General features: G+C 39.9%; 2 protein-coding genes across 16 annotated transcripts in view; one reads left to right on the top strand and one right to left on the bottom strand.

The window, feature by feature from the left end:
- The window catches only part of TOP2B (DNA topoisomerase II beta), a 59,150-nt gene extending 55,951 nt beyond the window's left edge, over positions 1–3,199 (top strand). For 2 of the 3 annotated variants that reach the window (XM_073003411.2, XM_020807662.3), the window contains exons 35-36: positions 2,353–2,453; positions 2,712–3,199. In XM_073003411.2, coding sequence (XP_072859512.2) covers positions 2,353–2,453; positions 2,712–2,870 — 260 coding nt within the window. In that variant the 3' untranslated portion in view covers positions 2,871–3,199. The remainder of the gene's footprint in view (positions 1–2,352; positions 2,454–2,711) is intronic. The other variant, XM_020807678.3, reaches the window with a different exon arrangement.
- The window catches only part of RARB (retinoic acid receptor beta), a 444,828-nt gene continuing 422,349 nt past the window's right edge, over positions 2,832–25,310 (bottom strand). For 11 of the 13 annotated variants that reach the window (XM_078377293.1, XM_078377291.1, XM_073003413.2 and 8 more), the window contains 4 exons: positions 19,432–19,608; positions 11,071–11,275; positions 8,440–8,598; positions 2,832–4,654 (listed from right to left, as the gene is read on the bottom strand). In XM_078377293.1, coding sequence (XP_078233419.1) covers positions 4,458–4,654; positions 8,440–8,598; positions 11,071–11,275; positions 19,432–19,608 — 738 coding nt within the window. In that variant the 3' untranslated portion in view covers positions 2,832–4,457. The remainder of the gene's footprint in view (positions 4,655–8,439; positions 8,599–11,070; positions 11,276–19,431; positions 19,609–25,310) is intronic. The other 2 variants (XM_078377299.1, XM_073003420.2) reach the window with 1 other exon arrangement.

Raw genomic sequence — 25,310 nt, 5'->3', positions numbered from 1 at the left:
AGATAGCCATCAGACTGTGTTAGGTGAAGGTTCCAGTCTGCGGGTCAGGAAGGGTAAGTATGAGAGGAAGCAGTACATCATGTAACCTGCTGCAGGTCATTTAAGTGTTTAGACACTAATAGCAGCACCTTGAATTTAGTCCAGAAACTGACTAGAAGTGGCATGATATAATTATATTAACAATCTTGCTACCTTATTTTGGATCAGCCCAAGTTTGAACACCATCATCAAATGAATAACCAAGTGATCACCAGATTGTTGATAAGTGTAGAATTTGAGGGTGACTGCAGAATTGGTTATCACAGCATAATCTATTTCTTGCAAAAAATACTGCAACATGAGTGCTAGGACAGGATTGTAAGTACCACAGTGTTAGTTCCATGTTTTGCCCTATACCAGGCTTGTTCAACCTGCGGCCCAGGTTGGCTCATAATGCGGCCCAGTGGCATTTTTTATTTTTAAAGAAATTCCAAAATTTCAAATTACACTGCCGGCGCATGTCACAATGGTGGGGGGGAGAGAAGGAAGGAAGGAGTGGGAGCGGAGGAGACAGGGCGGCTGCGTGACTGCATTGCGCCATCCCCGTCAATAGGTGGACCCCCTCCTGGCCCTATAAAGCCACCGGAGTCGAAGCTGGCAGCCTCTGCTGTCTGAGATTGCAGCTGCTGGTAAACGCACTTGGAGCGGGACTGCGGAGGACGGCTAGGGCTGCCCCCACCCATGCGGCCCAAACCAAATTTATGTGTGGCCCAAACCAAATTTTCATCTTCTAATGTGGCCCAGGGAAGGTGAAAGGTTGGACACCCCTGCCCTATACCATTAGAGGGTGGGGTTGAGGAATAGGTTGATTAGGCTTTCAGATACTTGAGGCTGTTTTTATTTCAAGTTTGAAAGGTGAACAGCACCTTGCTTGGACATATTTCGATTATTTTAAAACAGAAACCACCCAGAGTTCTGGTGGCTTTATCTTATAGTACTTGGAAGTTTTCATGTTAGTTTTAAAGTCAGTTGGCAGCTCCCCATCTAAAGTATTGAACCAGGCCACCAGAGAGAGGATCACTCTGGATTGACTATCCGTGCTCAGAAATAGCCACATCTGGTATAGCACTATTGACTCATAGTGAGCAGGCTGGATCTGCAGTCCTCAAGCTGCATACCTGCTTGTTTGGATGGAGTGAAACCCTTCTTAAAAATGAATGTCATACCTCCACAACTCATCCATCTCACCTCCTATGAGAAAAGATGTTCTGAACAGCTGAGGTTTCCTATACTTCCAGTAATAATGAGGGCTAGATCCAAAGAGGCTCTTCCTAATGATAGACGTAGCCCTTTCAGACAGCATTTTGTTGTGTAGTTGACACTGAATATCACTCAGCTGAACTTGACAGTACTTTGTATTCTCTGGATTAGGTCTGATCAAGTTCCCTGCCATGCGACGGGCACTGATCCCAAACATTTACTGTAATATGTGGGGTGGCTTGCATATTGCTCCTTTGAAAAAAATTATGTTCTCAAGCTGAGGAAGTAGTTCAGTTGTCTTGCCCTGTACAGAAAGCAGAATTTCTCCACGCTACCAGCATAAAAATCAGAGACGATGCTTTATGAATGAAGAAAGTTATTGTAAACATAAGAATGTGTGAACTGCAGCGCTTGGGAAAATCACTTTTCTGAACTAGCCATGCCAGCTGTTGAGAATATGATCCCAGCCTAAGCTGCAAAAGTAAAGCAGGGCACTGAATCTGCAGACAGACTTGTTCACCTCTTTTTTTCTTTTTGCTGTGGAGGGAGCATTGGTAAGCAGGTGTGTCTGTCATAATAGAATTAGTTTACAAATGGTGAATAAAAATAGGACACTGTCAGGGATTTCAGCAGGTCGTGGATTGTATAGTAATGATGTTTGTTAATGTGTTGGTGAGGGAGGAACTTTTCATACAGCTATTGGTTGCCCTAGCAGTTAATGGAATTCTGTGAAATGAAACAGAATTGATGTTGGTAAAAGACACTGAGTTGTTACATCAGTAACTTTCACTTTTATTTTTCATTAATATCAAGAAGTGGGGAGTGGAAATTTGGGTTTGACATTTGTAGAGGAAATGAAAAAGGTTAACATGCAGCATTTTTTCTAATACTCAGTCAAAATTGAGTTGTTTATATTGTGATTGTTGCAGAGAATTTTAAATTTTAATAGAGTTTATGATTACTGCCTGTAAATGACTATAATGTGTGTGAAAAATAATTTATGTGTCAGTTAATTACATTTTGAAAATTCAGCATTCTCTTATAACCATGAAATAACTTTGAGATAAATCTGCCTGATATTTCAAGTGATGCAACATTTTATTAATTTTTTAGTAGGAAAGGGCAGGGGTGCAAAGAAAAGGAAAGCCTCTGGTTCTGAAAATGAAGGTGAATATAACCCTGGGAAGAAAACACCAAAATCTACAGCAAGCAAGGTAATTTAATAATTTGCTAGTTCCTTGTTACTGCTGTTATTGCAATAGTATGAAAAACAATATTCGGTCCAGCAAACTCTTAGATAGGTGGGCTGTTAAGATTTGTTAGTCTGTTCGTAGGCATGACTTTAAGTAAAAAAATGTTTAAAATCATTATTGGTTTTATAAAACAGTTGAAGCAGCTTTAGAACAGGAGTTCATATATGGGATCATTTGTATTGATATTGATAATTTTTCCAAATGTTTCTTTAAAAACAGAAACTGAAGAAACCCTCCTTTGACCAAGATTCAGATGCAGACATCTTCCCCTCCGACTTTGCCTCTGAAACAGCCTCTAGGCCAAGGACAGGTCGGGCTAGAAAAGAAGTGAAATATTTTGCAGAGTCTGATGATGATGATGATTTTGCTATGTTTTAATTAAGTGCCCAACGAGCACACAAACTTCCAACAAATATCTTATGTTGTCCTTTTGTCCCCTTCTGTCGCAGACTTTTTGTACATTTGACTTATTTTATGTGATGATGTAATTGATGTTTTTTATTATTGTGTGTAGGCATTTTAACATTTTGTTCTTACACCTACAGTTTTATGCCCTTTTTTACTCATTGAAATGTCATGTATTTGTCTGACCGGCTTGTAGAAATGTTCTAGAAAGCTGTGCAAAAGCACACATTTTAACTGTCACGGTTGCAAACTGCAAACCTGCTTTTTGAAATGAAGTTTAAACATTAAAAATATAAAACTGTTTTCTGTGTGTGGAGAATTGGATTAAAGAAACATTTTTACGCAGGGTTAAAATAAATATATTTTATTCTTTGCCAGGAGATTCCATGGAAAAAGGTAAACAGTATATGAACATAGAAAGCATTGTTAAACAATCTCAATGTACAAACAGAGCCAGTGAAAGTACATCACAGACTTGCTAGAATATATATAAAAAAAATCCACTAGTGCTTTTAAATGAAACCTAAGAAACTGACACTTTAAAAAATTGTAACCACTCTACCACATTTTCCACTCTGTTTTATGGTGATTAACAAAGTTATTGAGGTGCGTTCTTGCCTCTGCTTTTGGGTATTCTAGTGACAGCCCTTTAGTACCAGACAGAAGGCCTAGGGCTGAAGGGCAGTTTCTCCAGAATTGTTTTTCACTAGTGTCACCAACTCAGAGGTAGCGAGTATGCCTGGTCATTAGCCCATGAAGCTTCCCTAACCACTTGTGAACAAATAAACAAAAATCACTGGTAACACTGGAAAGTGTTTCTGCCTTGAAGGCTATAACTGAAGTAAAAATTTAGGATTAATTTTTAAATGTAGAGGTCAGTCAAGTAACAACCTCCTTCATAAATTTTAAAGTGACATTAACAGTGAAACAGATTACATCCAAATAACTGATCTGGCAGTTACACTTACACAGAAGTTCCTTCTGCTAGTGCAGTGAATTTCTTTGTTTCTTCTTGCTGGAAAATAACTGAAATACAAACTGAGGCCGTAAAAAACAGCAATGACTAGTTTTCATCCTAACTGAATTAGAATGTCTTTCTTAGAATGGACATGTGACTAGTCCATTTTACAAGCATGATTTCTGAGTCATTTAATGTATGCAACAAAAAAAGGAAAGCACCAAACATCCAGTATAGAAAGTACAGGCCCATATATCTGTATGTACAAAGTCATCAGAAATGATACAACCATAATTTTAACCTCTTGTTTGAGATTTCTTTTTTCACCTTGCAGTCTTGGACATTCATAAGTGAAGCTTAACTAGTTTTTCAATTCATGAAATAGCTGGTGTGATATTTCAAAAGTTGGATACTTTCTAGTTAAGCTGCAAGGTGTGTGTGTGTATAACATATATCTATGTCTTTCACAGACACATATAGAAATGACTTGGTCCTTGTTGCATTTTAGTGTATGTGTAAGTCCAGAAAACAAGCAGCAGTAAAGCCCATTCTTGCATGTCGTCCCTGTACATAAAGTTTTGGGAATGTAGCTGGAACGTATCTTATTGCACCAGTGGGGATTGTGTTACATGACTATTATCCACTGAGCTTGGGGAGATACTAGGACTGTGCTCTGTTGTCGTCCCAGGTGAACTTGGTGTCAGTGGTTCATGTCCTTCAGAGTTCTCCAACATTTCCTGGATGAGAGGCGGCATAGATCCAGGAATTTCCATTTTGAGGGTAATAACACGTTCAGCACCTTAAAAAAAGATTTAAAGTGTACAACTTGCAGAGTTACTTTTGCCTCTGGTAGAACAGACAACTTTGAAAAGACAGAGAATATATATAATCAGAAAACTACATCCTTTGCTTGTTATTTGGAGGAGAGACTCTACACAGCCAGCACTATGCTTCTGTAATGAAGAATACTTAAGGTGCTCAAGGAGCAACTTTACCTGTTCCTTAAGAACTGTTAAAAAAGGAAATACCTGTCATACCATGTAGACATGTTGCTCAAGTTTGGAACAACAGACCATATACTATGGTGAATATTTTTAAAAGTGAAAGTTTGTGCAAATGTTTACGGAATCCACCTTTTGTAGTCTTCAGGCACATATCTGAATTGGACAACTATCCACTTGCTTGTTTGGATGGCCAAGGAGTTACAGAAGCAAGGTAGCACTTGACTAATTAAATAAATAGGCCTTAAATTAACATTTTTAGAACTGCCCTCTTATTCTTAAAATGGTCTCTTCAGTGAATAGAGTTGACCTCCAACTTACAATAGCCTGCTTTATCACCAGTGCTTTTATAACCACTCCAGTATTACTCAGTGCTCCGCACTACTGTCCAAGCAGCACACTGACATCAGGGACTAGCAATGAAAGCAGAATGTTGATAAGATAGTGGAACAGAAGAGAAGGAGTAAGCAAGATAGTGGAAGATGGATGGGAAAAGAGATAGGATGGCGGAGGGAAACCAAAGGAGCAAGTAAAACAGAGGATGAAGAGAGAGAAGAGATACATTATTTTCGGTTCCATGGTGTGGGAGCCTTGCCCAGAATCAAACGGGCATCAACACCGGCCGCTGGTGCACAGCCCCAGTGGAAATCTGCACAAGCAAGTGTGTGCACAGCTTACAGACGTTACATGTGGAGGTGTTCTGCTGTAAATATACCAAAGTTACACTTCTATTCTTACTACATTTATTTACTTAAGATTATTCAGTGGATATAATCAAGAATTGTAGGATTCAAAGAACGACAGTTGTAACCCTTACAATGTCTAGTGCTCATTTGTTCGCTTGACAATGAGCTCAATGGGACTGGAAAAAATCAGTCGCCAGTCAATTGTGGGTGGGAAATGAGGAAAATTTCCACGACAGATGAACCCTTACTTCCTAAGCATTACTGAAATGGAGAAGGTTGCCCTACCTAGCATATCTTCAGATACTATAAATCCATGGCTTCCTTCAGGATGCCCCTTGAGAACACCAGCACCAGCAAGTGGGCTCGGCTGATACACTGCATCTCTCTGCTATACTCTAGCACTTCCACTTCACTCAACAATCTCAAAGTAGCCTTCAGGAAGGAATTGGATTGCTGTTTCTGTTACCAGAAATCACATACTCACCTAGTACTGTACATATCTGGGACACAAACAATACATCTTTCTGACATGAACAGATATTTTTACCAACAATTCACCCCTGCTGGAAAGTACTTCCCACTGAGTTCAGTGGGACTTTACAAGTCTGCTCAGAAAACCCACTGAACTGAGCATGTGTGTACAGAATTGTTGATTGAATGACTAATTTTATTACAGTCAAATACCAGCACTGTTGATTTTAGGACCAAGGCTTTAGTAACTGTCATTTAATAAAAAGGGAAGATACTGTAATAATAAAAAGACATGGAGGAGCTGAATTCTAGCCAATTTCTCATGCCATTGTTTGGAGCCTCATGGCACAGTGGTTAAACTGCTGTACTACAGCCCAAACTGTGCTCACGACCTGGGGTTCAGTCCAAAGTAGCCAGCTAAACGTTGACTCAGCCTTCTGTCTTTCCAAGGTTGGTAAAATGAGTACAGTACCTATCTCGCTGGGGGGGGGGGGGGGAAGCAATGTGTAGCCTGCATAATTGTAAACCACCTAGAGAGTGCTGTAAGTGCTATGGGGTAGTATATAAGCAGCACGCTTTGCTTTGCACAGTACATGACTGATATGTTTTATTTTTGCTTAACTAAGCAAATTCAAAAGGTAGCAACATGGGAATTATCATGAAATATTGCCAATTACTGGGCACATTTCACCTAAATCTTTCTGCTTTAAAAGTACTACACCCATTACATATGAGTACAGAAAATCTGATGGAGTGATTTTCTCAACCACAACTCTTTGAAAAAACACTGTTTGTTGTGGCTATAATGTATGGACAAATGAGGCTGTATTGAAGAAAATTAGCTAAATTGCAATGATGAAATGTTTGTCACAGAATTACTGATATTATTTCTCCTTGTATACTAGTTTGTTTTTATCCACTTAGTGTCTTCTCCAAGGAGCTGTTGTACAAGAACAACTCATAAGAGGCTGGTAGAGGCCTATGAAAATACACTCTGGGCACATAAAGCTGCTGTGATCATTCTCAGTGGCATCCTAATTGTTCAGAATTATTTCTCAACAGCTGTGACAAGTAACTTTTCGGAAGCTACTGGTGCAGCAAGGAAGAGCCAAGAATTGGGTTATTTTGAAATTCATTTACCGTATTTTTCGCACCATAAGACACACTTTTTCCCCACAAAACAGGGGGGTGGAAAGTCTGCGTCTTCTGGAGCGAAGAAAACAGATTATATTTTCCTGTTTTCTTCTCCTAAAAAATTGGTGCGTCTTATGGAAAGGTGCATCTTATGGAGCGAAAAATACAGTACTTACACTGAAAACAGATTAATATTTTAATGAAAAATAGAATTTCCCATGGTAGCTGTATTCATCTTAAATGGTCATGACACTCTTCATGGATTTTACTGGAATAAATTAACAAGTTTTATTTGGCATAAGCTTTTGTGGAGTGCAATCTATAAAAGCATAAGCGAAATACAATGTGGCAGGCTTTTAGGGTGGCACAGCATTCTTTGTGGGATTGGCCTTCACTTAGCACCAAAATATATCATTGCTGTCATTATCATACCATTATTGTTGCTATTGCTACTATGGTGATAGCAACTCCTAATGCTTAGATCAATTAACCATCCCTAGTTTTTTTTTCTCTTGTGAGGAGGTTTTGCTAATATTATATACTATCTTTAAATATTGTATGTTTTATTCTAGACATCCAGAGTATGTTTTAAAGAAAAAAAAGGTTTGAAAAGTGAATATCATCATCTTGGCTGTGCCCTAAAGCAGGGGTTCTAAAGCTGGTCACATTTTTCACAATTCACAATCAATTTTCCATTCTGGTGACCCAACATTTCATTTGGTGATGATGCTGGCAATGTCTCACCAGCAGTCTCAAAGTGCCTACAGAGTTTTAATTGGAAAGTGTAAATAAAATATGGCAAAACATAAGCCATTGAACTATGGAATGTAAACAGCCAGAATTCTTTTAGAGTGCTGAACAGGATGGTTGCACACTGACAATTTAGGCATAGGTCCAGTGTCCAAAAAAAAAAAAAACCCCCAAAAAACCAACACAAAACTAGTAAGTCTTACTTCAGAAGGAGGATATGCTTTTAAAGAGATTCTGTTGAGGTTCTATATTTTCAAGACTATGCTATCTTCTATATATTCTACAATCATACATCAATACCATCAGTTTCTGTATAATTATATCCAGGACAAATAATTGTATGACATATGTCATCTTTGGACATGAGTGACAGAAGGATTCTAGATAAGCCAGATTTTGGAATCATCCAACCAATAAGAGTCCTGCAAATGGGCTCTCACTCTTTGGTTATTTCAAGGAAATACCTTCTCTTACTAATCTTGTTTGTGCAGCCAAAAAAAGCAAAAACTCTGTATAGAGGGTGCTTTGACAAGCTAGCCTACCTTTTGCACTGATACTACGTAGATCTGTGATTTTCATTAAGATCTTTGGGAACATATGAGGTTTGTTGGGTCTTCTTTTTCTGATGTATATTTTGAGGGCCTCTAACAATGGCTCCTGTAGTTCATCTACTTTTGCTGGTTCTTCAAGGTCCTGGCGGTCTGCACAAAATAGATAAATGTTACACCTTTGGGTTAAAATATATATTTTAAGATACAACTTAATTTTTTAAAAGATAAAACCAGGCTGTGAGATATCTCCTTTTTTACCCTTTTTTCCTTCCTTTTTAAAAGGTGGCTGGATAGCCCAGTGAATGGAGCACCTGGCTGAGGAGCCAGAGCTTAGAACTTTGATTCTCCACTGTGCCTCATGGGAAAACAGCCAGTCTGTGTAGGTTTGGACAAGATGCACAGTCCCACAGGGCCACCAGAAGAAAGGAATGGTAAATGTCTGAGTTCTCTATAGAAAACCCTGGAAAGAGCTGCTGTAGGTTGGAATTGATTTGATGGCATGGAAAGATTGCTATTCCTCTCTCTTGATTTCCATGTTTCAGTTCCAACTTGTTATAAGTGCAAAATGTAGTTAATTGTTTCTCAGTAAACTGACAGGGCTGGAAGTGACAAAACACTTCCCTTCCTTCCTCTTTCTTTCCAAGGACAACTGAATTGCCAGGAGTAATAAATATCTCTCAGGAGACCTATAATGAAGCATTACTTGGATAATTTTTAATTTGTGCAATAATAACTATATAGTATTATTCAGTGTTTGTGGTACTTTAACTTATATAGCCTGATTCATTTATTCCTCAATGCCAGAGAAATACTATTGCCTCCTTGTGTCAGCAGGTGTCAGCAAAATACTGAAGAAAAACAAGAGCTATTCATATTTATTCCTAATTTTTTTAAAAAAACATGTTAGGTCTGAAAAGTGTCATTAGTATTTCCTTCAAAACATTTCCATCATATTTTTCCTGAAGCAACATATGGGGCCAATTCAGAAAAGCTGTGTTCAAACTGAACACCTGGATGAATGTTAAAGGAAAGTTTTTTTAAAAAAAAATACAAACATAAATTTTTCACTGTTACGTAGGATTTTATAACACTACTCAAAACTACTCGTATAAGATTATCAATATTTTAACATGTTGTGTGGATATTAGGAACGATTCCAAAACCCCTTGGCACAACCATGGTCCAGAAATTGAGAGCTGCATTAAAAAAATCCAAAATACTGTCCAATTGTTCTATCATCAGTGAAATTAGCCACACTAGATATACTAGCTTCTCATGGAGGCTGCCATTGGTTTTTCTCAGAACAATCATTTTAGTGAAGCTACATAATTCTGTAAGTTGGCTAGATATATCAATGGTTGAGATATCTAGCTGCAGAGCCAGAGTTTGGAAGTTTGATTCTCCACAGTGCCTCCTGTGATTATGGCCAGCCTGTGTGGTGTTGGGCAAGCTGTAGAGTCTCAGGAAGCCCCCAGAGGAAGGGAATTGTAAACTACATCTGAGTATTCTCTACCTGGAATACCCCGAAAGGATCAGAATTGACTTGACAGCATATCATCATTATTTAGCATCATTATGTAGCTATTTTTGGGGGGGATCACATACCTCCACAGGACAGCAGCAACCACTAATTTTTGTCGAGAATGCCCTATATCACAGGCCAGCAAAATGCAGTCATCTTGCTTCCTGAGGTCTCTGATGTATTTTTTTTCTCCCAGTTTATCCTATGATCCTCCAGAGACCCTGATCTCTGGAGGATGACAGGGCAATCTAATTTATCAGTTTCCAAGATCCATATCGGCAATGATACTGTCATTCCTTCATGTTACTTGGATTAGAATAGATAACCGTTAGGTTTCCCCTCCAACTCTAGAATTCTCTGATTCTCTAAAACTTGGGAACTACCATCCAGAACTCAGTTGGTAGAACACATTTGTGAATGAGATGTAACACAAATGGAAGTCACTTTTCAGAATTTACTATTAAGTGAAAAAATGCTTGCTTATGTGCCAGTACTACATCCACACAATAAAAATATGGCCTGGAGGATCAGCATATAGAATTTTAAAACCTTATGACTAATTAGCAATACATTTTGTGAATGTGGGATTTGACTTAAATAGAATAGATTTAAGTCATGATTTAAATCACTACCCAGAAAATCTCAATTGAAAGATGTAATCTCCCTTCCAAAGTGTACTCTTGCTTTCTATAATTCTAATATGTGTTTTTCAGAACACATATTTCCCCCACAAAATGAATCTAGTTCCTATAATCTTCTGTTCAGTGACATGTCCGGTGTCTGAAAGTGTGTTATCGGGGAAAGAGACTTTGAAAAATATGAATTGTGAACAAACTATGTATTAGAATCCAGGGTGAAACATACCATTCAACAGAGTCTCCTGATGCCCTGTTGTACTTCTGTGGGGAGCCAGTGGAACTGCTGTGAGGAGGATGGAAGGAAACTCAGCCAGTTGTACACACCTAAATGTGAGTCCTATTAGCTGCACTTACAGTGCCTGACAACTCTCTCTTGTACTAATTTCTGTATGTCAAAAGCCATCAGGAAAGTGGTCCCATTCGTCTCACTGCAAATCCCAACTGTATGCCATTCACACATACCTCCACAGATTAAGCAGATGGCACTAAGCAGGCCAGTTTCTGTATCATCCATTTCCAGGGGCAGGAGCTGATTGGCAAAAGTGAACACAAGATCTGTTAGGGGACCAAATCCAGCATTATGCATCTGAGTTCGGTTCAGTGTAAGGCCGTCAGAAAATGTCATTGTGTCTTGTTCAGGGGTATATCTTGTGCAAATTCTCAGGATCTGTGGGAACAAGAAAATGTAACTTTCATTTGGTGAGTTTTTTAAAAAATAAAATGAAGTATTCAGGTATTTCTGGATTTTTCTGTATGGTTTCAATTACAGTGGGATCTTGACTTGAGAACTTAATCCGTATTGGAAGGCGGTTCTCAAGTCAAAAAGTTCTCAGGTCAAATCTGCATTTCCCATAGGAATGCATTGAAAACCGTTTGATCCGTATCTGCTCTTTTCCGTCCATTGAAACTAATGGGAAGCTGCTATTCCGCCTTCGACCACTAGAGGGGGATATTTTGTTTCTTTTTTTCTTAGGTCAAGAAAGGTTCAGGGAAGGCAGGGAAAATACAGTCCAGGCAGTACAATACCAGGCAGTCTGAAGACTGTCTCCCAATCCACTCTCTAAACGCTGGGAGGAGTGAGGAAGCAGACAGGCACCCTTTTCACTGGCCAACAGTTAACTGAAAGTTCAAATTTTGTACTTTCCCTGCCTCCCACGTGGTTTTTTTTCAGTTCTTAACTCAAATCTAAGTATGTAAGTCAAGTCAATATTTTCCTATGAGAGTGGTTCTTAAGTCAAAGTGTTCTTAATTCAAGCCGTTCTTAAGTCAAGACCCCACTGTAGTAGGCTGAAGTACATGTGACACTTTACCTCCACAGGAATTCTGCAATTATTGGGTTGCTATTTAGCTCAAGACTGGAGAACTTGTGGTTCACTAGATGTTCTTGGAGTGCATTTCCAATCAATACAGTATAACCAATAATAAAGTGCCCCCAATCCAGGGAGTTGCAACCCCACCACATTTTGGAAGGTTGCATTAATTGCCCATCCCTACAGTTAAAACACTTCTCCCACTCCCTGATCTCAGCATGGATGCTGAACTCAACTCAGACAAGGCAGCGCACAGATAATCCTAAGGGAGTTCTATTATCCCCCTTGTCCTTTTTTTCCCTTCAAAATGATGTAAAACCTAGAACATTTATGAAAAATGACAATTTTCGACCCCCAGTGAGATGGACTTGTAAATACTGCTCATTATCCTCGGGCTGGTATGATAGTATTGTGCAGTCATCATTCTGCTTTCCTGGAAGAGGCAGAGGCACCCTAATATATTCCAGGTGTTCCTGGACTCTTACTCTCATAAGCACCAGAAACCATGGCCAATAGTTAGGGATTATGTTGCCTATCCCATCCTAAAGGTATGACAAAATTAAAGAAGTGGGATGATGGGCTGTTTATATTTAAACCAGACTTTAAAGACAGTCTAATTTGTATCAGTTTTCTTCTCAGATTTGCCCAAGAAGATTGGTGATGGGTAAACATAGCATATTCCTCTGCAAGATTTTTTTTTTCTTGGCTTCTACCATTGCTATAATAATTAACTGTAGCCTGGTTTTACTGGCTGGGTGGGTGGGTGGTCCTCACTAAGAATGGAAAGATCCAAAAGCCAAGTCTAGTTTCTAGGCACACCTTTGAGTCAGAAGAAAAGGTATATCAAATCTGAAGCTGGCATAGTTAAAAGAGGGACCATTTCTGTTGTCACTGTGGGTCTGCCAAATGAATCAGGCTCTCAACTTGTGTGGAGAGCATCACAAAGGTGTCAGGATTTTGTTCCCTTAAGTGAACAAGGGGTTAAATTTAATATTGTAGTAAAGAATGCAAAGTCATTCCTGTAGGGGCAAGCCAAACGGATGATGAATAATAGCATACAGATGGTACAAGCTTAGGTAATGCTTGTTAAACATGAATCAGCTGCCATGTGTGCAGTGATAGGCTGCTCTGACTATATAAGCAAGTGTATGGGAGCAGCATTCTTGCCACTCAGTTGTGATTCTGGCGGTCATTTGCTTTACTTGAATGTGAATATAATGTTGCTCTGAGAAGTCTATACATACACAACTATGTATATGTTGCCATGTATTTATGTCTAACCAAGCCTAATATATTATGAAATAAGTTGTATCATAACGTTCTCTGTGCATTTTCTTACATCTGTGTCTTTACTCTGCTAATGAAGGGGAGGATTTGAAGCAGCTAGGCTCTGTGTAACTTGTTGGCTTTAGCTACAAGGTTTGTTTTCCCCAAACAGAGTGCTCTTATAAACTTCATATCCAATCTGACTCCAAGCTTTTGGAGAGGCAATAGCCATGTAAAGCCTCTAGAGTTGGCCCCATGACAACATACTTAAAAGAGAGACAGTTTCTGTTGTCACTATGGGTCCGCCAAATGAATCAGGCTCTCAATTTGTGTGGAGACCATCACAAAGGAACATGGGAATTATCATCCAAAACATCTGACAGGCTCTGCTCTGCTCTGTAGCTCTAGTACAGTGGTACTTCAACTTAAGAACTTAATCTGTATTGGGACTGTGTTCTTAAGTCGAAGCACCATTTCCCATAGGAATGCACTGAAAACCATTTAATCTGTATCTGCTGTTTTTTGTCCTTAAATCGAAGCATTAGTTCCCATAGGAACTAATGCAAAGCCAGTTAATCCGTATCTACCATGGGGGGGGGGGATTTTAATTTTTTTAAATTTTTTCTTTTTTTGACCTAAGGTGAACTTTGGTTTTTAAAAAAAGGGCTGGAAATGTGGTTTTTTCCCCCTCTTATTTTGGTTCCTACGTTGAGGCTCCATTCTCAAGTCGAAGCGAACGGAGCCGTTCTTAACTCAAATTGTTCTTATGTAGGGATGTTCTCAAGTCGACGTACCACTGTACAGTGGTGGCGAATCTTTCTGATCCCGAGTGCCCAAACTGAAAAAAAAAGAAACCAACCCAGCAGGTGGTGGCAGCGGAAGTGGTGGCGGAAGGGATAATCCCGGGCATGGAGGTGCCTCCAGACCCCACTCTGGATGCACCTCCAGTCGTGCCCAACCCCGCCACTGCCTATAGTTCAGCCATACCACTGCTGCCGGCACCAGCTGTTCCACATCCTGGTCCGTCGCCTGTCAGGGCACTAGCACTGCAGCTGCCTCCTCAGGTCTGGCTGCTGGGGGTAGCGATCCAGTGACTTATGGCTCGCGTGTCCAAGGGAGGGCTCTGCATGCCATCTGTGGCATGTGTGCCATAGGTTCGCCATCGCTGCTCTAGTACATTGGGCTAGAGAGCAGGAAACAGTGGAGTACATGGGAGGAACGTGATTCTTCATCAGAGCTACTCTAGCCCCATGGTTATCCTGAAGGCAAGAATGCTACAAACAACTGCCTGTGGCTTGTATGGCACCTGTTGGCTATCTATGCTTGGCAGAAGGAGAAAGCAAATTGCTGCTCTTTCCTTGCTCACAAACCCCATCATTCCTATATGTTTCACTCAGAATTCCCAGTCATATCCTCTAGGTGGCACAACTGCTATTCTGCCACATTTCCTGGACTTCTTTTCTACAAAGTGAGGATGGTTTCCCATCCACCCACTCCTATAGCAGAACGTACTGTATGGGGTGGGGGAAGAAAGCTCCCCAAGCTTAAAACAGGCCCAGGTCTCCTGAAAATTGGGCAGAATTGCAAAGAGGACCCTGGAGGGTGTCACTGGCCATTCTGGGTTTTAAGAAGATATGTGGGATGGGGAGCTAATAGCTTGGGCATGCCGAGGGCAGCCCCAAGACCTCTGGAAATTGTCCACGGCAGCTTTATCGGCACACCAGAACTAAAATAACTTCACTGAGTGTTCAAAGAAGATGTCTAGGTTCAAAGCAGTGGTGGCATGAATTTTAGACAGCCCTGTCAGCTTAGATTTGTGATGGATGTGCCAACAACTGTCCTGGGTGTTTTAATGTGAGGAAGCTGCACCAGTCCAAAAGACAGCAGGGGAGGGACTGGAGTCAGATTTTATAGAGCTGGTCGATAAGCAATAAAGACACCCCCACATCTCCATACACATACATACAGAGTTTCACAACATACTTTTCTGTAGTATTACCTTTGTACAGACCACTAAAAATCAAACATTTAGCCAAGCTTTCGTGAATCAAGTCACTTCCTCAGGCATGCCAGGTTTGCTCAGAGCTGGTTTCAACCAGTTTGGTGGGATGTTTTAATACTTCACCCACAGTACCATCCGGTTGGAATTTTACACTCAGCCTTCAGGATATTAGTGATACCACAACATTAGTGATATCCTTGGGTTAAAAAAAACTTATCAAAGAGGCTGTGGAATAAATGCAGTCTACCACTTTGATATCAGGTCTTGCCTTTTATTATGGTGAAATTCAAGCAGCAGTCTTACAGTCATTTGCCTGAGACCAAGTCCCAATTATCACAATGATCACTCCATGTTCAAACACAGAGAACCTCTGCCATAATTAGTTATTTTGCCTCTACCTTGAAAGGCAAACTAACTGTTATCTTGGTCTATCTATCAAGTTGTGTCTTCATTCTGTTTCTTGAGATTTCACTGGCATTCTTGTTCCTCCCAATTACTATTTTCTGCTTTCTGCTCTGAAATTTGTACATCATTTCCCCCCAATATGTACAAATTCTGGTACTCATTTTTATTAATGTGTCCATTTTTATGTATTTTCCCATAAACTAAAACCCTGTTTGCAAGTACAGTATTGTTAAAAAATGCACTTTGCAGCCTTGGGAAATGTGGTATGATTTAATGCCAAGACCTTTCTGCTCATTCCTACTCTTGTTAAAATCTTTGATTTAATTGGTTTTATATAAAACATGCTAAAATTCATAGGGCTAATGTAAGCATAGTTGCATGTTAATATCCTGCAACTGTGTCTGTTTCTGTTGGCATCCAAAAAGAGAGACATATAACCAGATTTGACAATAGCAAGGGCTAACCATGAGTATAACTGTACATTCGGGTTTCTTTTGCTCATTTTAGTGACCATTGCCACTGTATAAGGTTATAATGCATGAAACATCTGTCCTGCTGACTGCATATCAAGGATTCACTCAATATTCTGTCACTACTGGAATGATTGTTCAACATAGTGAGGGCTGAAGCAATCCCTGAAGCCACATTGAGCTTGGGAGGCACTCATTAAGTTGTGAGAATTTTCATTGTTTTTAAAATTATCTCGAAAGCTTAATGGAAGAGTAACAAACTCCCATCTTTTTTGTTTTTGTTTTATTGACTGCTCATTGCTGACAAGAAAAGCAGGCGATTCTGACCTTCAGCCCCCCCCCCCCCCAGTTAAATAAGTTGAGTCTCAACCAGAGAAGGCCTACTAAATCAATGGAAAACTTATAAGTACTGATTTATTACACTAGTTTGCACAAACTATTCAATCTAGCCTCCTGAATCTTGACACTAAATAAATATGTACTCCTTTGTGTGTGTAGGGTAAGTTGAAGAATAACAGATCTTAGATGGCAACTAAGACTGCCCCCAACCTGGTGCACAAATATCTCTTGATTCAGATAACTGGCTAAAATCCAGAACTAAATGAAGAGAAGACAAAACCAGGGAGGCATGAGAAACAGAATCCTTGAAAATTCTTGCCCAAAGCATCTTGATTCACATCTTCTTGGTTTTGACAGTCCTGATGGAAGGGACTACCTCACAAGACTAATTTTGTAAAGAAATGCACTGCAACTTGAAAGTATGCAGATGTTTCAGTCTTAGCAGATATTTTGGTAATAAATTGCACCCAAAGCATTTTAAACAGAGATGATTGCAATACACATAGTTGACAAAAGAATGCATAGCTGGAAATGCTTGATGCAGAGGGCTGACTAAAGTGGACAGCTCTGATTGTCCTCCACTGAAGTGGATGTCCCCTCTCTTCCATCACCTGAAATGGCCCACAAAGGGTTGGGCAACCTTGTTAAGGTAGGGTATCTTCCATCAGATAAATCTCTCTGGCCAAAGTGGATGCTGAAGCAAACATAATTTAGCCCTTGGAATACATAATCATATAGCCAGGATCAACTGGAAGGAGGCAAGCCTTCAAATACCCTGGTTTTGATTACCAGCACTTTGAATTCGATTTGGAAACAGATGGGGAGACAATGACAGATCAAAACAGGGCTCTCCATCAGCCCTCTAGCACCTTTACAAAGAATGTTTACAAAGTTCTTCCTTTCACTTGAAGAACTTAAACAGCTCATTACTATTGGCTTATTTTCCTGTCTGCAGTTTGTTGATCATGTCATGCAAACCCTCTGGTCCGACTAGTCTCTCCCCTGACAAGCCTTAGAAATTAACCAAAATCAAGCTGTCAATTTCTTCTCCTGTGGCTACTTTCCTTGTGAGTTGTCAGGAGAAGAGGTAAGCCAGATCACTGGCTTTGGATATTAGGATAAACAAACCACAGATAGAAAAACAAGTAAATGACAATGAGCAGTTGATGTTTTCCATGAAGAGGACTGGGCAAAACCCATCCCTCCATAGTTTTCTCCTTGCCAAGGCAGGGCTCTTGAGTGTTATGGTGAAGTCCAAACACATCCAACGTATGTGACCAGCCAAACCATCTATTTAAACAGAAAGCTGGGGCCAATCCTCAATACATGTTTTTCCAAAGTTATAGAGGATGGTCTTAAAGCAAGAGAAATAAAAATGATTGTGTGGGGTAACTGACATGTGTTCCTGGAAAATAACCAGCTGGAAACAGAAGGCAGGCTTCTTGACAATGGAGAGCTGGACAGAAATTAAACTTTGTAAACCTTCGGTGAACTGTTTTCAAATGACAACACAACTACAGCCACAAATAACAACATTATTTTAACCATTTGTTGTCAACCTTTCAGCCACCATTCAGCCCTTTTTTCCAACTCTGTGGTGAAACATACTCAGGACAATGTTATATTTTATAAATTACACAATGTCTTTCTGGGATAAAAAAAAACTTAACTGTGTCTTATTACAGCACTAGCGATGGCAGGCATACAACTGGTAATAAATGGCTCTGCCTTATGGGGAGAGTACATACAATAATAATAAGACAGGTCAGTATGAATGAAAACCCACAAGGAAAAAGGGACAAGGAGAGGTGAATCCTGGGAACTGAATGCTAGCCTCCTCTCTCCCTCTCATTCTTCTGTGGCACACTACTCTTCTCCTCATCAACCATACATCACTGTTACACAGGAGGGACCACTCATGACAGCAGAGACAAAATGGGACAAAAGAACAGCTAATATCCCCCTCTTTAGAATTCCATTTGAAGTTCCATGAGTTTATGGAATTCTATGATTAATGACTTTAGTGGGAAATCTTTCTGGACAACTCTAAGCCAAGTCAAACATAATGTGTATTTCTGAGGAAAAAGCCACCCAACAAGGGGCTCCAAGGGACAAAGGATGAAACAGACAATTTTTAGGCATCTTTAAGCTCTTAGTGGTCAGGAATACAAGCATTTTTAACCTCCTCCCTTGCACAATTCCCTTGATTATAAAGAAATAGTTAATCATTTACAGGTCATGTTTGACATGAGCTTCCTTGAGGATTAAAAAAAGACCAGATTTACGGTAACAGCCTCTGTTTGTCTGTGTGTTCTTGCACTTTGAAATCAGTAAGTAAAGATTCTGTATCAAGATCATGCAAATGTTGAATAGAAAAAATATATTATTCAATGTGCATAAAACCTGCATATTTATTTGCACCTATTTGCTTACTTGTGTGATTGTTTGCTTCTTTTAAGAACAGGAGATGAGGAACTATATAGGGACTATAACTCCCAGAAACAGCTGATGGTGAAGGCTTCTGGGAATCTCTTGTGGTTTTCTGCTAAACAGAAATCTGGGACAAATTCTCCATTTAAGGCAGAAAATCTGCTCTACAGGCAAGGTCTGCTTTCAGCCATGCAACATACTGGGCCAAATCCAGCTCTGCTGATGGAAAGTTTCTATCAACAGGAGCACAATTTTCACTGATTTGCTCAGAGGTGGAAATGAGCGCTCCAACAGAAAAGGGAATGGCTGAAGAGCCTTGCATCACAGGAGGCATACATTCCACCACCACCCCATTCTAATCGGATTGTAGAAGAGCTAAGGATAACACAACTTGGAAATAAACAGTAGTGCCACGTAGCTTCAATCCAGCAGAATGGAGTCTGCCCAGGAGCCTTACAAGACATCCCTCTACAAATAGGATTGTGGCAACAGGTAATACTGGCCTTGACCCTTTGCCTCTCTATTATCAATACAATCTTGAAATCACCATATCCTTGTTACTAAAAAGAAAATAAACCCTGTGCAAGGAAAAGATACATACCAAGATGTCTAAGCAGGCAGCCTTAAGTAGTGTGATCTGGTCTGCAATCGTCAAACTTGTAAAGCCTGGCAAGCGTTTTGCAAACTCCACTATTTTAATAATGCATTTTGTAGCAAGTTCACTGAATTTGTCCCAGAGCCCGAGGTCCAGTCGTACTCTATGGTCTGCACTAGAGTTCTAAAAAAGAACAGAACAAATTAATAAATCAACAAGTTACTTTTGTGGAAAGTACTGTATCTGAATCCACATAAAATAGTACATAGCAGAGAAGTTCTAGAAATAGTTACTATTAAAAGTTTCAATGTAGATAAGATTTGCTTCTGGAATGTCTTCACTCTTAACTTCAGCTGGTCTTCCAAAACCTCCTTGCATTCTTTTCTGTTGTGAAATATCACTATCACTATTGTCTTCACTCCATATAGTGTAATGGAGCCAGAGTACACAGCATGCAAGCCCCATGATTTTCTAAGTGGCAGGGACTGTGACACAGTCTGCCATCTTCCTCAAGCTTGCTTCCCTGTTTTGAATTTAGCTGCTGTCCTCATATTATCTGAGAAAGCAATGAATAAAGTTTCACAAATATAATGTATCACTGGAATTGATCCTTTTAGAACACCAATTATGTGAGTGGCTAGATGTTGAATGGGCTTTTAAGAGCCACTAGCTTTACAGAAAATATGTTCCTCGTTTATTGGCATGATAGCTGCTTGCATTTTTGGAGTCTCCTTGAGGATCTGGCTATTGGAACTGTCACAATGAACACAATACTTCTACATTCACTACAAGATCACTGTATACATGGAGAACCAGTCCCTGTACAGTCAGAACCTTGAAACCAAAGTAACTAGAAATTGAGTATTGGTTTTCATTTCTGGGAAAAGAATATCTTGAGAAGTACAGTTTCTACACAATGTGGATTCTTCCACATGCTCAAAGTTTCAACAAATTTAGCTTACCTTCCCTGTGGCTTGGCAAAGATTTTTTTTTTAGTTCTGTCAGAAATTAATGTTATAAATAGAAATGCCATATGTTATACAGTTTTAAAATGACTGGAGGAAATCTCTCTCATGTCAATGTTTCCGTTTTGATCTACATAATCCTGAAACACACTGGGCAGTTTACAACATAATTATGTCAACAACACTTTGCCACCCACCTACCCACCCCCTGGCACCCTGGATACTCATTTTACTGACCTTGAAAGGATGGAAGGCTGAGTCAACCTTGAGACAGCTACCTGAACCTGTCAGGACTGAACTCAGGTCATGAGCAGAGTCTTGACTGCAGTACTGCAGTTTAACCAGTATACCAAAGGGTTCAATGGGGTGTACACATAATAAATTGCAAACCACTGTGCTCACCAGGAAAACCTATTTCAGGATCTTTATTACTGCAATATGCAACAAAGTGCAACAAATCCAACCATTCTAGCTTCTAATTCCTTCAAAGTAAGTAATGTCCTGCATACGAGAAAACTGTGCCTATAACATTAATTTTTGACAGAACCTGGGGAAAAAAACCTTTGCTGGGCCACAGGGAAGATCAACCAACTTTGTGGTATTCCTAAACTTTGCCTGCATTTTGCCTAACATCAAATAGCTCCTAAATTACCCTGGGACACAGAGAAACTTTTTGACCGCAGTTTTATCACTGTGGTCAAATAACAAACTGCAGCTGATATGGAAAAAAGGAACAAATGCCTGTGGAAATAAATCTTTGGCATTAAGTTCTGCTAGCAACTGGGGTGGAGAGGTACCTGTGTACCTGTAATCTGTACCTGAGAGCTGCAAGGTAGTCCAGTGTGACGCCCCACCATTAGTCTGGCCACATCAGCCCTTTTCAAGAACTCAAGAAGAGGTTTAATCCAAACCGTTGAGCTGAGTGCAGGCTAGCCCTACCTCCCCCCCCCCCCGTCCCAGCTCTTTCACATGGAGAGTTAAACTTGGAAAGGGGAGCAGTCTTTGTCTGCAAGGTTTCTCTGTGCAATCAAATAACTTGAAAAATCAGGGTTCCCCACTGGGTTTCCTACACATGTTGTGGAAACACTTAATGCACTGGGGCGCTAGCCTGCCTTCTCTTTCTCTCTCTCCTCACGTTAAGTGTCCCTTTTATGGGACACTTAAAAAGGGCTCCAGAAATATCAAATGCTGAAAGCCCAGGAAATATCACACGACAGGGTGCTGGACCCCAAATCAGACTCTTTTTATAATGGGTCTGCAAGATGGACAGTCTGGGTGTTCTGAGGTCAGGGCTGGCAAACGAGGGTGCCAGCTACAAACACCTAAGGGACAAAAACTGGGGGGGGGGGAATCCAAAAGAATTTAGCAAAATGGAAATGAGTCTGGGAGACACAAACCTCTAATGAACACCAGAGATTACTGCAATATATTGTGGCAAGAGGGAGCAATTTTAAAAACCAAGAGAAAACCATGCATAGATCTTCTCAAAAGCCGTGACAGTGCTAATCTTCTGATAAACATAGGGCAAGAGTGTGTGCCTTTGGCCTGGACAGAACAATAATACAAGGCACAAGACGTTTTCATGCAAACACTTCCTTTAGAAAGCACAAATTCCTTGGCAGCATTTCCTACACAAATTGTGTTAAGATAGATTCCCACTTTGAGACTTTGCTGGTTGATTGTGTTCTAGGACGCAGAGGCATAGAAGGGGTTAATAGATTTTGCTCTGCTCATTGAAATATTTCTTTCTTTCCTCTGTGAATATGCATTCTTCAGATTTATTTTATATCATCCTCAAGGACCTTGGTAGAATACTCTATATATGGTGGAGGGGAATAAGATCAAGATGTGCAGTCATGCAGCTTGTAATTAAATTTAATAGGCAGTTTATCCAGTTCCAAAGAAAGATGGCGGTGTATTGGGCTGCACAAAGCAAAGCCTAGAGCAGGAAATCATTTTATAACAGAGTATCCATCTGGAAAGAAGATGTGGCATGAAACCACCTAGTATGAACAAGATCTTGACCAGAATCTTATAAGCTCGTTTTATCATGCTTCCGGCCACCCATGCAAGCAAAGCTGCTTTTCAGTGTCCAGAAGGCTTAACAAAATGCAAATATAATTTGATTGGTAGGCAAACAAAAACAAAGGAGGTAATCAATAAAACACCAAGTGTACTTCTGGTTGCATTGCTAGTTACGTCACAGGAGAGACTTGGCTTGAAAACGATTCTGCCTGATCTTAAGAGGTCTGCGACCAGAAAGCATTTTAACATTTGGTCTGGTAACCAGCAATTAAACGTATAGCTGGAAACAAGCACATTTCAAGCCGTTTCCCTTAAGACTGAAAAATGAAATTGAGTCAGTATCGACATGAAGCCAAAAGTTGAAATATGGACTTAATATAAAAATGCAGGTTACGAGTATATTAACTCCAGGATTCACTCTCTCCATGGGTTCTGAGAAGCATCAAACCGGAGGAGTTCAGCTGAACGTTTAACTGTGGCATAATTTTCCAGTGTCTTTTCCAAGAGCATTCATGCATGCAGCTTAAGGGCCATGCTTCCCATAATGCCGCAACTGAGTACATATGGTAGAATAATACTGTAATGCACCCTAGTGACATTTTTGTCAGCAGAAAGGCCCAATCATGCCATAAAATCCAATTACACAGCTATCTTTTATTTTATTTACTTAAATCTTTCATGTAAATTGACCCCCTTTGGTTCTCGCTTACAATCTGCATCTTTTCCTAAGAACGCAAGTTAAGACATTCACAGAGATATTGACATGGCTTAAAAAATAACAAACAACAACATCTTTCTGTCTCTTAAGTCCACTACATCAGTTCAACAAGGATTCCAAATACCTGTTGCTGTATGATTTGGACCAGAGCGGGGTAAAAGTCACTTTTTTGGACTATAACTCCCGGAATCCTCTAGGTAGTGTGCAGAGGGTAATGTTTCTGAGCAGAATTCTGGGCATTCCTCCACCTGCTGTATGATGCACTAAACGGAATGCAGGCCTCCACCCAGGTTTCTCAGGGACTTGGTAACTTTCTTATTTTTCTAGCCTCCTTGGGGCTACAAACAGGAGTCTCAGTGTTGTGTAGTGCATAGGATCCCAAATTGTGTAGGCCAGGCTTAGAGTCAAGGGCAGTTTTGTTCTTTGCAAAAAGCAGCCATGGGATCCAAATATTTAGCACAGACTTCTGTGCCCGGATGAAGATGGACTTCATGAAGCCCAATCACAAGGCACAACCTAATAAACAATTAGACAGGTTTAAGTCTACTCACTGGAAGGACAGATCCTGAAGCTGAGGCTCCAATACTTTGGCCATCTCATGAGAAGAGAAGGCTCCTTGGAAAAGACCCTGATGTTGGGAAATTGTGAGGGCAAGAGAAGAAGGGGACGACAGAGGACAAGATGGTTGGACAGTGCTATTGAAGCTACCAACATGAATTTGACCAAACTCCAGGAAGACAGGAGGGCCTGGTGAGCTCTGGCCCATGGAGTCATGAAAAGTCGGACACGACTTAACGACTAAACAACAATTCTACTCAAATCAATAATTTGTGGTTATTTTTTTTAAAGCCTTACTATTTATGTCTAACTGCCTACATCCAGGAAAACCCTTTGGTTGAAACTTATTACTGCAAAATGTAAGGATAGTTCAGGTTTGTTGACTTCATTTTAAACAGGCTTTTAATAATTGCCTTTCTTTATAAAGTTTATCCTCCTTAAGAAAATGCCTAATACAGTGGACCCTCTACTTAAGGAATTAATCCGTATTGGAATGGTGGCTGCAAGTCGAAAAGTCTGTAAGTCGAATCTCCATTGACCTACAATGCACTGAAAACCGATTAATCCCATAACCAGTGGTTTTTATTCTATTTTTATTCCATTTTGGTTTTTTTCTGGTCTGTAAGTCGATTCTCTGGCTGCAAGTCGAATCTAAATTTTGCAGCCAGAGAAGTCTGTAACTCCAAAAGTCTGTAAGTCGAGCCGTCTGTAAGTCGAGGGTCCACTGTACATTTAAAATTTAAAACTGCCCAATCATTATGGACATCTCTTAAATGCTGTTTCAATAGGTGCTTTTAAGTTGCTGACTCTGGTTTTATTTGCCTTTAACACTGATATGCAGACCTGCTGTTTCAGTACTATTGTTTGTTTATATCATCTGATTGCTTTTAATTATTATAATTGTTAGCTTCTCAGTACTGATCAGCTGGATATATTTATGTACACTGCAAGCAGTCAACCCTTTGCAAAGATTGTAGTATGAATTCATGTACAAATAAATAATAAACCTAAAATAGCACTTAGATATTACAATAAATATATTTATGTTCACATAACTATGTTCATTTTCTTAAACCTTGGCAAATCTAACCAAGGCCATCAGATGGTAGTTCAAATGCTGAAAAAGCTGGGCAGAATCACTCACAATGCAGTAGGACACTGTGTTATTCAGGAGGATAGGTCCAGGGTGACACTGGTAAAGAAACTGAATGCCTTATTATCCATTCTGTGAATATCAGAATTGTTCCCTGTATTCCACCTCTAGCATGGCAGTGGCTACGTAGGCTATGGAAAATTGGAAGTTGTATTCTGTGTTGATTATGGAATAATACACTAATGCTTATGGATTAGCATCCTAATCCTTTGTGCCCCTTCCCCATAATTCCAGGGTCGTTTTCAATAGTGAATGAGTCAATTGTTCTTGCCTGTTCCCAACAAAAGAAGCAGCAGCCTGCTCCCATGAAGGAGGTGAATAACATACTCCATTCTAACATACTTGTTTGCATCTGTCTGATAAAGTATGAGATCAGTGTTTGTTTAATTAACCTTATATTTTTATAAGGTCATTTGCTGATACCTTGCTCATCTCCGTTCTTCTTACATAATCTGGATCATAGTGG

This window comes from Pogona vitticeps, chromosome 6, assembly GCF_051106095.1.
Source record: "Pogona vitticeps strain Pit_001003342236 chromosome 6, PviZW2.1, whole genome shotgun sequence".
Classification (NCBI taxonomy): Eukaryota; Metazoa; Chordata; class Lepidosauria; order Squamata; family Agamidae; genus Pogona; species Pogona vitticeps.
The sequence above is the reverse complement of the archived record's forward strand: the minus strand, read 5'-3'. Positions and strand labels throughout refer to the sequence as shown.